Source organism: Miniopterus natalensis, chromosome 10, assembly GCF_054644295.1.
Source record: "Miniopterus natalensis isolate mMinNat1 chromosome 10, mMinNat1.hap1, whole genome shotgun sequence".
Taxonomy (NCBI): domain Eukaryota; kingdom Metazoa; phylum Chordata; class Mammalia; order Chiroptera; family Miniopteridae; genus Miniopterus; species Miniopterus natalensis.
This window is the reverse complement of record NC_142090.1, coordinates 8597556-8609753: the sequence shown is the minus strand read 5'-3', so window position 1 is coordinate 8609753 and position 12198 is coordinate 8597556. Positions and strand designations below refer to the sequence as shown.

General features: G+C 46.4%; 1 protein-coding gene across 2 annotated transcripts; it reads left to right on the top strand.

Annotated features, from left to right (window-relative positions):
• Positions 1-3313: 3313 nt before the first annotated feature.
• Positions 3314-10164, top strand: NDUFB2 (NADH:ubiquinone oxidoreductase subunit B2). 2 transcript variants are annotated; one of them, XM_016205074.2, is made up of 4 exons: positions 3314-3430; positions 6119-6263; positions 8632-8730; positions 10079-10164. In XM_016205074.2, exons 1-3 carry the CDS (start codon positions 3336-3338, stop codon positions 8704-8706), a joined length of 315 nt encoding a protein of 104 aa, XP_016060560.1. In that variant the 5' UTR covers positions 3314-3335; the 3' UTR covers positions 8707-8730; positions 10079-10164. The 2 variants fall into 2 exon arrangements, with proteins under 2 accessions (XP_016060560.1, XP_016060558.1); XM_016205072.2 differs by having other exon boundaries at positions 3320-3430; positions 8632-8734.
• The last annotated feature ends 2034 nt before the right edge of the window (positions 10165-12198 follow it).

Below are 12198 nucleotides of genomic sequence, written 5' to 3'. Positions count from 1 at the left end.
TTCCAGGTATAGAATAGGTTCTTGACTTGTGGTTAGATGTTCAGTGTTAGGTCATTTAGAGTCTGTCCTCACAATGTGTTAAAATTTGACTGGGAATTTGACTTACATTTAGAAGCTGAGAGCTTAGGGCCGGGGCTTGGCATCCTTTCCCTCACCTACTAAAATGCATCCATTCAAATGGGGTGCTCATCTTAGATTCCAAGAGGGCCATAGTGCAACCTGCGAAAGGCAGTAAGTGAGGCAGTATGGGATATCTGCCCTTGGAGCTCTTAGAGAATGTCTGCAAGACACGTGTCACTGTGACACAGTCAACATAGTTGATTGAATGGAACCATAAATTTTTTATAGTAAAAAAGTCAGAATTTGTGATGTAAAACATTAAAGCTAAGGATCCTCCCCCCAAAAAATTGGTCTACAGATCAATATTGCTTTAAATACAAACAATCATTGAAGTTAAAACTTATTGTTTTGTAATTCTGCAAGAAAGATGGGGAGGGTGAATGATTTTCGTTCACCTGAATAACTTCTGCTACCAGGAAACGGAGATAGAATAAAGGAGTAACAATTTCCTGAGCACATGCTGTGGGCATCTTAAATTACTCAAATTGAGATGAGGGCAATGACATTCAGAGAAACAGAGACTTGTCCAAATTCCTACAACTAATAATTGGCGGAGCTGAGGTATGAATCCAGATCTGCACTCCCAGTTCTCTGCCCTCTTTTGTGTAAGCTGTGCGTTATTCCTTGGCCTTGGAATCACAGCATTGTTCTTTGCTGGGAGCAAGGCAACTGTATGGCTTGGGCAGCCAGTTCTGTAGGAAGATGGCAAGCTCTGTCCTCTCATTTCTTAAACTTTCTATCTTAGTGGTTTGTAGCTGTCACTAGAAAAGGGAAGTGGTGACTGGCAGCCCAGACAAAAGCACACTGTTGCATATCAACTGGAAAGTCAACAACCAGAAAATAATGGATTCTTTCCTCGAATTTACATATCAAGTTAGGAGGGCAGGAGAACAGGGCCAGAGGGTAAATCAGTAGGCTGTTCTGCTCAGCAATCATAAGCTTTATGTGAGCCTAACTCCAGGGAGAGAAGTTTCCTGTTAGAGGGCACCTGGAGGCTCCTATCTTGGCACAGGAGAGATACCAGTTATATTTGAATACACTCAAATTCCTAAATTCAGGTCTACATTTCACTCCATAAGTTTCCTATTTTTATGCTTGTGACTGAACATGAGGTCTTCTGTGCTTAGCAAGGGTGTCCCCCCAAAATGTATATATACTTTAACAGCTGATAGCTCAATTCTGAAAATGAAATGTATTTTAATAAACACTGCCTTTATAATTACTCAAAGTGTATTTATACATCTTTTCGGGACACCCTATAGAAATCACCAAGGTTAGGCTGGCAGGCTATGTTTATAATTTAATCAAACCTGGAGGTGCTTAGGAAAACTACAGCCCGTAAATGGAGACCCTAAGAATTTGGGGAGGAGCACTTAGAGACACTAGGGTTTTGTAAAAGGCAGTATTAAAAGACAAAAGCCAATCCAAAGTGTACAAAGAACTCATACTACTCAGCAAGAGGAGGACAAACAACCCAATTAAAAAATGGGCAAAGGACCTGAATATACACTTCTCCAAAGAGGACATACAGATGGCCAAGAGACATATGAGAAAATGCTCAACGTTGCTAATCACCAGAGAGATGCAAATTAAAAATGCAATGAGGTATCATTTCACAACTGTCAGAATGGCTGCCATCAACAAATCAACGAACGACTTCTGCTGGCAAGGCTGTGGAGAAAGGGGAGCCCTAGCACACTGCTGCTGGGAATGCAGATGGGCGCAGCCACTATGGAAAACAGTATGGAGGTTCCTCAAACAGTATGGAGGTTGACCCAGTGATGCCACTTCTAGGAATATATCCTATGAATCCTGAAACACTAATCAGAAAGAATATATGCACCCCTATGTTCATAGCAGCACAGTTTACAATAGCTAAGACCTGGAAACAGCCCAAGTGCCCATCAGTAGATGAGTGGATAAAAAAGCTGTGGGACATTTACCCCCATGGAATACTACGCAGCTGTAAAGAAGAAGGATCTCCTACCCTTTAGGACAGCATAGATGGACCTGGAGATTATGCTAAGCGAAAAAAGCCAGGCAGAGAAAGACAAACATCACATTATCTCGCTTTTATGTGGAATCTAAAGAACTTAATAAACTGACGAACAGAATAAATCCAATGACATGGAAGCATGGATCAGACTGACGAATGTCAGAGGGATGGGGGGGGTGGAAGGGGAGAGAGTAACCAGAGAATTCATAGGTATATATGCACAGCCCAAGGACAGGGACAATGGTGTGGAGAGGGACTGGGGAGGGGATGGGAAGGGGTGGAGTGGGTCATTGGGGTGAAAAAGGGACATCTGTAATATTTTAAACAAAAATACACACACACACACACACACACACGCGCCAAGAATCCAGGGCCGGCTCAGGATCAAGGGATTAGGAGCACTGCACGAGCGGGAGGCTGTGCCACCAGGCGCGCTCCCTGGCCCTGCGCCAGCCTTCATCAGCCATGCGGGCTGGGGTCGGGCTCCGCGGGTGCCTCCGATACCGCAAGCACGCCCACGTACTGATATTTAGGAACCGATGTCTGCCGCTTGGTCAAGTTCAAGTTGGCAGAACAACAATAAAACGAGGAAGGCTTAAAGATGTCGCTGTGAGCCTCTTGCAGGAGAGAGGGGCTAAAACAACTAGCCTTGGGCGGGACGACTGTTCACTAAGGATCTGGCCATTTAGGAGCGTCTGGGAGGCAGCTAACCCGGGGGGAGCGGGCCGAGCGGCAGGTCCAGCGGGGAAACACCGTCTAGATCAGCGCGGGCGGGGAGGAGAGGGTTCGGAGTCAGTGTGCGAGTTTTTCAGCACACGTCCAACCCAGGGGACCTAAAGCGGGGCGCCCAGGCCGGGCTCGGGGGCGTCCTCACCTCCCCGCGCGAGGCCCCGCGCGCCCACCCCCGGGGGAGCGCCTGGCTCCGCCCAGCCGACGCCTGCGAGCCGTCCCTCAGCAACGCCCAAGGCCCACAGCCCCGTTCGCATTTCGGAGGGCGCCTCCTCACCCTCTAATCCACGACACGCCGGGTCCCTCGCCGCGCGCGGGAAGGGACTGGGACGCTAATTTGAGACGGGTACCGCAGCCTCCCGCCCCCTCAGACGTCACCCGGAGGGAGATGGGCGGGGCGACGCCGCTGACGTCCGGGGAGGGGCGTCGGGGGGAAGTGACGTACACGCAGCGGCGCGGCGTTGCGGCGGCGGTCCGGGCGCGGGCTGGCATGTCGGCTCTGACGCGGTTGGCGCCTTTCGTTCGCGGCGGAGGCAGCCTCTTCAGAGGCCTCCGCCCGCGGGCGGCTGGGAGCGGAGTCCGTCAGTGAGTGTCGGCCGGGGGGTGGAGGCTTGGCCTGCTTCTGACGGAAAGCGCCAGGCTCCGGGACGCTCTCACCTTGACGCTGGGCGCCTGGGGAGGATTCGGGTCCCGCGGCGACCTTCACCCCGAGGCATGCTGGGACTTGTAGTCCGCTGCGCGTGGGCGGTGCCTCCATCCAGCTCCGGGACTCCGGGACCTGGAGAGCTGGTTACCGTGGGGCGGTGGGGAGGCTGTTCGCATGGCAGATATTAAACTCTGTGTATGGGGGTGGAGGGGGGCACACATCCCTGCACCAGCGGGATCCTGCGCTCGGGAAATTCACAGTCGGATGTGGACACAAATTGAAACTAGTCTGGATGCGAGAGCAGGAGCTAGGGGAGGGAGGGCGGTCCTGGCCGAGGGAACTATCAGTACCGTTTGTTTGGGAGCCTCAAGGGCGATGCAGAGTGGCAGAGGTGAGGCTGGAGACCTAGGCATAGGGAGGGAACAGTAGAGGATGCTGATGCCTGGTTGAAGAATTTAAAACAGGCGACAGCGGTCGTTGAGCGGTTTCAACCCGCTGTCCTGTGCCCCAGATTATAATTCCGAAAAATCACTCAGGCTGCAGGTTGAAGAATGAGCTCTCCAAGGCACGGGAGTGTATGTAGGCGATCACGCAGAGAGAGTGTGGAAAGGTGGGAGAGGAGAGCGCCAAAAGTGGATGCTTGGGCAATTTCAGAATTTTTTATTTTAAAAAGTAAGATTGGTTTTTTTAGAACAGTTTTAAATTCAGGGCATCACCTCCTCCATTGTCAACATCGCCCATCGGAGTGGTACATTTGTTACAATGGATGAGCCTACATTGACACAGCATTGCCACCCAAAGTCCATATTTTACCTTAGGGTTCACTCTTGCAACACCAGAATTTAAGAGTGAGCAAAAGAGGCACCTGGTGAGGTATGCAGCCCAAGGAACCAACTGGAGAGCATGGTGCTGGGATGCCAAGGGAGGGCACACCTACCAAAAACGAGCTAGTAGTGTAGAGAGGAGAGATTCAGTAAGAGCAGGACAGAAAATAGTACCTTGGATTTTTCCAGGAGGTGTTCGAGGCCCCTTCCCCCATCATCTACACTTTACCAAGAGGCAGTGCAGGATACTGCATGCCACATTAGCTGCGTGACCTTGGAAGTTTCTTCATCTCTTCATTTCTCAGTTTTCTCACCTATATAATAGGAATAATAATGTTAACTTCTAGGGAATCAAATGCATTACAGTTCTCTGAAGTGTAATGTGCATAGTAAGGACCTTACATGTATTGTTCAGCTGTTGTGAGGGAACTGAGACTCAGGGAAATTAAAGGAGTGACTTGCCTAGAGTCACATGTTTAATAAGAATGTGGAGCTGGGACAGGTATGGGGTGTGAAGGAAAAGGTCTAGGTGAACTGAGCAAAGACAGCAATGAACTACCAAGCCGTAGCCCTTGACCCTGCATGAGGGGACTGAGGTCTTGGTACTTCCATAACACATGCAGATTTCACAGTGTGAGTGATCATTAAGTGAATAAATATTTAGGGGGTATCTTAGAGATTCCAGGATCCTTTCTAGGTGCTGGGGATAGAGCAGAATGTAAGAAAGGTAATGGAGCTTCCATTCTGGAGAGGACACAGGTAGAAAGGGAAGAACACGTTTAGGTACCATTAAGTGGCATGAAGAAAATAAAGGGGGGCGTTACTCTAGAGTGCCCAGGTTGGGGGTGGGTGGGTTACTGTATGCGAGATGTAGGAATGCATGCCTGAGAGCATGACTTGAACTAGCACCTGAGTGAGGAGTCCGCCATGCAAAGATGCCAGAAAGAGCCTCTCCACAAAGGCTCTTGAGTGCTGCAGATGGGCTGCAGGACAGGGAGGCTGGTGTGGGGTGAGCAGAGGTGTGGTCAGAGAGACCAGCTGGGAGCCAGATTAGGGAGGGCTTTGTAGGTGACAAAGGCCGATGGGATGGGAAGCCATATAGACTCTTAAGCCTTACAGTAATATGATCTGGTTTATGTTTTAAAAGGTAACTTCCACTGAGAGTTATGGTGCATTTTTGTATTTAAACTTGACACTTAATCCTAGTTTGGAACACCCATTTATTTCAAGTCATAGTTAAAACAACAGGTCACTCTAGCAATAATGAAATGTGGAGAGTGGGTTTGAACTATAATTCTCAATTCATATTTAATTCTTATTTAACTGATGGGCCCTTATAACTAGATAGCATCTAAAACCTATCAGAGGAAGCCTATTGTTACAATACAGTTTCCCATAGAGTGGTCTTTTCATAAAGATTGTAATGGAGCAGAGGACATAATTTGCCTTTGAAATAGATGGCTAAAATAGAACAGAATTATCTTGTGTATTTGGTTTATTTTAGATAAGCTAGTGACTATCGCTACAGGTTCACAATCCCTTAACCAATACACATGCGTATTTCTGGTGCAAAATACATGAATATTCACTAAAAGAAAATAGCCATTAGTCTCATCAGTTTAGGCCAGTGTTTGCTGCTAACAAGTTTAAAGTGAGCTTATGAGACATGAGTATTCTGAGGGCGTGTGGAGCTCTGTCATTCTGTATTTCCTGGAGGACCAGAGAAACGTCAGCTCAGGGTTTTGGCTGACTGAATACTTTGGAGATGTATAAGCTGCTTAATGTTTTCCTTTTGCCTCGCAGTGCTGGTGGTGGTGTGCACATCGAGCCCCGGTACAGAGAGTTTCCCCAGCTCACCAGGTCCCAGGTGATCCAGGGCGAGTTCTTCAGTGCAACCATGTGGTTCTGGATTCTCTGGCGCCTTTGGCATGACTCCGATGCCGTGCTGGTAAGTGCGGGAGATACTCTCCTTTCTGTGGGTGGAGACAGAAGAAATATTAATAGCTTAGCTTGTTTGTTTGTTTTTCTGTGTGCAGACTGTTTTTCTAGCTGTGGTTTTGCTTTCCTCAGTTTTAGTCACCTGGGCCAATCAGGATCTGAAAATATTACATGGAAAATTCTAGAAATAAACAATTTATAAGTTTTCAACTGTGCACCATTCTGAGTCATGTGATAAAAATCTCATGCTATCCTGCTCTGTCCTGCCCGGTACCTGAACCGTCCCTTTGTCCAGCGTCTCCATGCTGTGTGCACTGCCTGCCAGTTAGTCACTTAGTAGCCGTCTCGGTCTCAGGTTCAGTCAGTTGTGGTATCACAGTGCTTTTGTTCTACTCGCCCTTATTTTACTTGATAGTGGCCCCAAAGCACAAGAGTAGTGATGCTGGCAGTGCGGATATGCCAAATGTAAAGTGCTTCTGTTTTTAAAAGTTTTTTAAAAAATTTACTGATTTTAGAGCAGGAGAGAGGAAGGGAGGAGAGAGAGAGAGAAACAAACACTGATTTGTTGTTCCACCTATTTATGCAGCCATTGGTTGCTTCTTGTATGTGCCCTGACCGGGGATCGAACCTGCAACCTTGGCTTATCAGGATGTCGCTCTAACCAGCTGAGCTACCTGGCAGGGGTAAAGTGCTTCCTTTAAGGGGAAAGGCATGTGTGTGTAGGAAAACGCCTTGTATGCCCAGGTTCAGTACTATCCACGGTTTCAGGCATTCACTGGGGGTCGTGGAACATGACCCCCTAGGATAAAGGGGGACTCCCGTACATCCCATCACCATATTGTCCTGTGTGGCTGCCGTAACCTTGTTAGTGAAACATCTCTACCCTTTTCTACTGAAGGGTGCACCTGGAGGTAGGCCATGTTTTATGTTTTGTGTTAGTTTGCGATATTTGGAGGGAGACTAGGTTTGTGTTAGTTTGCCATATTTGGAGGGAAAGTAGAAACTAATTCTTTTTTTTTCTCTTAAATATATCTTTATTGATTTCAGAGAGAGGAAAGGAGAGGGGGAGAGAGATAGAAACATCAATGATGAGAGAGTCATTGATCGAGCCCACAACCTGGGCATGTGCCCTGACCGGGAATCAAACCCTGATCACCTGGATCCTAAGTCAATACTCAACTGCTGAGCCACGCCTGGCTGGGCTAGAAACTAATTCTTTTACCTTCTGAACTCGAGGTTCATTGGTGGGTTAAGTTTCACAGTTAAATTTTTTATTTTTAAAAATATATCTTTATTGATTTCAGGGAGAGGAAGGGACAGGGAAAGAGAGAGAAACATCAATGATGGTCATTGATCGGCTGCCTCCTGCACGCCCCGACTGGGGATGGAGCCCACAACCCAGGCATGTGCCCTGACTGGGAATCGAATCGAACCGTGATCTCCTGGATCCTAGGTTGATTCTCAACCACTGAGCCACGCCCGGCCGGACCACACTTAAATTCTCTGAATGATGTTATATAGTCTGTCTGGAAGCCCAAGGCAGCCAAATTGAGGTGGGATAGATGTGGACCAATTTGTCTAGAGGAGGGAAGGTAGTTACTGGTGACTTTCTCAGCATGTTTTTAGCTTCAACTGAGCTTTTATTGCATTTGCACAGACCCGTTTTCTAGGAAATGATGCCTTTAAGCCACTGAAATCTGTGCTTGCTCCAGAATACTTTGAATTTTAGTCAATTTGGTTTTGTTTTTAGGGTAGGAAAACCATATTAAACAGTGTACAAATGTTAGAAGCATCAGGTTAATACCCTGTTTCTCCTAGAACTTCTCTATGCCCTGTTGCCCAGTAAGGCGCTGCGTTGTGTCTGCACTGGCAGCACATAGGTACCTCTCTCATTGTAGGTCAGCTGTCAGGAGGATTTGTGGCTATTTGGTGTCAGACCACGGTGCAGCCAGGTGCCCCTAGATCGGGATGGAAGATGAACGAATCCACCCGAGGCTCCCAGGTCTCCCACAGGAATGACAGGGTAGTTTGTGACATTCATTGAGTTTTGCCAGGGCTTCAAGACATTGTTGAGATGTGGGGTGTCTTTGAAATCTGTTGCCTCCATCCCCGCCGCCCGCCCTCACGTACACATGCTCAAACCCTGGCTCAGGCCGGTAGCTTCAAAATGGGCAGGCCTTTAGAGTTCAGGCCGCAGCTTGTATCGAACAGAACGAAGAACAGTTGGACCATGGAGTGAAGTGTAGGGTTTGTTCCTGTGGCTTGTCAAGGACTATGTATGTTACAGCCTTATCACATTCTTTCCCTTTCAGGATTTCTTTAAAAATGTACTTGTATGGAATATAGATCTTGACTATTTTTTTAAATGATGTCACCAGGGTCACTTTCCATATCCAGATCCTTCCCAGTGGACAGATGAAGAATTAGGTATCCCTCCGGATGATGAAGACTGAAAGTATGGACTCAACTCTTTACAAGTGGGTATGTCCCAAATTTCTTTTTTTTAAAGTTATATTTACCTTTTGTCAGTAAACATGTTTTGACTTTGTACCTATGATGGTCTTGAAGAAATACACATTTTCTAACAGCGTGAAGAACTACTGACTGTATCATGTGTCTAATTTGTGAATTTAGTATTTTCACATTTGCTGCCCTCCCAACTCCCACTCGCCCCAATTTGGTCTCCCTTTTCATTGTATATTTTTAAAAAATTGTTTTTCCTAAGTTATGTTACAATTTAGGGTCCCGGTTATCCATGAAAGGCTTTTAAGTACCAACTCTATACAGGTGTTACGGGGTGAACAAGACGGAAGCTTACAGTGTATGTTTGTAGTTGCAGAAGTACTGGTGTTCTGCCCTTAGCACTTACATGGCACTTTCAGCATATGGGGACGTTTATAACATGGATGTGCATGGACATGAACTCTTTAAACAGGAGGTTATGACCCTTCCACATTCCAGATCAGGATGTCAGTTTCCCTCCTTTCAAAAGGAAGGTACTCGGAGGATTTCCTTTCCCTGCAACCCCTCAGGGGTTAAGACATTCTCATTTAACATGTTTTTAAATTAATCATTGCACACTTTAATTGCCATCATTCAGAATGCCTTGGAAATTGTTTTAAAGGATAGGAAGCATTAAACGATAGTTGAATGTTCCCATTAAATTGTATTAATATTGCCTTTATAATTTAATTAGAAGTAGCTTGTTGACATGAAAATTACAGCAGTTTTTGGGTAGGTAGGGAGGAGGGGGATGGGGCAAACGTCACCAAAGGGCAGGCAGTTAAGCTGTTTTACAGCTTGTATGTCTTGGTTTGTTATGGACAGTGAGAGGTCCCAGCCCTTCCCAGGCCTCCTGCTTCCCATGCTAATGTGTCTGCCAACACTGACCCCTTCCTATCCTCTTACAGATTTCTTAATATTCCCACACACAGTCATTAACATTTTTAAACAATATATCTTTAATGACTTCAGAGAGAGGGAGGGGGAGAGACAGATAGAAACATCAATGATGAGAGAGTCACCGATCCGTTGCCTCCTTCACGCCTCCTACTGGGGATGGAGCCTGCAGCCCGGGCATGTGCCCTGACCGGGAATCGAACCTCGATCTCCTGGATCCTAGGTTGATGCTCAACCGCTGAGCCACGCTGGACAGGCAACATTTGTTTTAATAACTGGACGATAAGCCCTTTGCAAGAGCAAGGTGATTTTGCTTCCTTCCCACACAATTGGTGCTCAGTGGATGCTGGAATAATTGAATGAATTATAGATTTGAATTCTTGAAAATAAAAGTACTTAAAGCTTTCCACTTTTGTTTTTCTGCAGGAGCCAGGTGAGAATTTCAAGAAATTACAGACTTCATTTTGTATATTGAAGTTGCGAATTAAAGTGTTTTGGTCATGAATGAGGAACTGAGTTGTGGATGTTGCTGATGACAACCACCCTCTATGGTTTATTTTCTGTGCCGACTGCTTCAGGCCCTTTCAGTGGATCCTCTTGGGTACCCCCATGGCGCATTTTTCAGTGAGGACATTGAGGTTCAGGGGGACGGCGTAATTGCTTAGGGTCACTCACTGATGGGTGGTGACATTAAGTCTGACCCCACACTTTACACTGTCTTACCGCCTGCCTCCTTAGCTGATGTCTTAGACATAATCATACTTAATGTTGACAGTTAATGTGAAAACTTGCCATTTCTTTGCTGCTGGTGGATTCCTGCCCTGAGTGTACATAAGTTAGAGGTCAGGGCAGTCCATTTATTGTTTATCTCTCTTGTGGGTTGGGCACTGTTCATTGGCCATTTGTGTAACTCATAACGAGGAATTCTAACCAGGAATTCTTAGGGCTGGAGGAATGGGAGACGGGTGAAATGGGTATTTTACTTTTTCTAAAATTTGTTTTAAAGTACTTTCCAATTGTCTACAGCACCACAATTCTGAGAGTAGGTAGGACAGCATTTTCCTTTACCCACAGATAAAAATCTGCAGTATACAGTGGCTTAATGACTCGCCTGTTTAAGAGTGAGCTGTCTGAGCTGGTAAATATTTAGTCTAAAAGACCATAGAGCCCTGGCTGGTTGCCTCAGTGGTTAGAGCAGCCTGCGGACTGAAGGGTCCTGGGTTCAGTTTCGCCCAAGGGCATGTACCTCAGTTGCAGGCTCGATTCCTGGCCCTGGTCAGGGCACTTGTGGAGGCAACCATCGATGCATCTCCCCCCTGCCCCGCCCCCGTACTGGATTCTCTTTTTCATAGTTGGGCCTGGAAACCAGTTTGAGCTGATGCAGAAATTGTCCCCAGTCTTCTCTCAAAGGAAGGGCCCTCCACCCTGCTGTTACAGCTTATGGGAAAATACTTAACTGGAGAGGGTCCCAAAGAGATGCCTAGCACATTTGGTGGTTATATATGGTTAATAATAGCTAAAACTTACTCTAGGCCAGGCACTGTGGTCAGCACTTTACAGGTGTTAATTTATTAAATCCTCACATTCTTCCCATTTTATAAATGAAGTTGAGCTACAGATGGGTTGGGTAACTTGCCCAAGCTCATTCGGCTGTTAGAGAGCTGAGGTTCAGGTCCTGGCTGGCTGGCTCTAGGTTAAGTCAGCTCATCTCAGTACAGCCTGGTGTAAACCTTTCCATGGCCTACTCTAAGAAATAATTTTACGTTGCGGCCTGAAATATAAATTACATATATATGTATAAAATCTAAAAGTTTCATGAAATAGTACTTACCTGTGATGCACTCTGATTTTTTTAATGTACCTTAAAAAAACTCAGGCTTTGGAGCCAAGCTTGTGGACTAACAGACAGCTCTACCATTGACTAGCTGGGACTTTGGGCAGATTATTTGATCTGTGCCTCACTTTCCTCATTTGTAATGGATTATAACTAGATTAAATGGGTTAGCACATTAAACCCTTAAAATTATACCCCGCATGAATGAAATACTAACTGGAAAGAACTGTTATTTCTAGACCACTGTGTCTAAGCTAAGTTTACATGACCCCTCAATCCCAGTTTGATTTTTATAGAAAAGCCTCCAAATGAAGACAGACTCACCTTTAATCAGACATCCCAGCAGATGCAGTGCCTTCCCTCCCCTCCGCCTAAAACAAGACAGACATTTAGGATGTCTCCCTTCCTAATGAGCCAACGGTGCATTCAGAGCCCGTTTTAGGGTGTGCCTGGCAGGCGGAGAGCTGTACCTTCGTAAGTGGGAAGGCCGCTGGTGAGGAAATTGACGGCAACAGAGATCAGCTGTCAAAGTTTAACACAAATTTGTAACTTAGTTTTCTGTTGGAAACTTGGGGTTACCTAATAAAGTGTGTGGGGGGAAGGTACTGTATAAGGAACACCTGCCATAAGCATGTTACAGGAAGAGACAGGTCCTCTTGGTTCCACTTGCCACTAGGACTATTCTGTAGAAGAGGTCGACCTGGCTGCCTGC

Excerpts from the sequence above, each read along its gene's own strand:
- NDUFB2 (XM_016205074.2), top strand. The coding sequence starts at position 3,336 with ATGTCGGCTCTGACGCGGTTGGCGCCTTTCGTTCGCGGCGGAGGCAGC. Across the intron at positions 3,431-6,118 it reads GCTGGGAGCGGAGTCCGTCA|TGCTGGTGGTGGTGTGCACA; the intron begins GTGAGTGTCGGC and ends TTTGCCTCGCAG. Across the intron at positions 6,264-8,631 it reads ATGACTCCGATGCCGTGCTG|GGTCACTTTCCATATCCAGA; the intron begins GTAAGTGCGGGA and ends TGATGTCACCAG.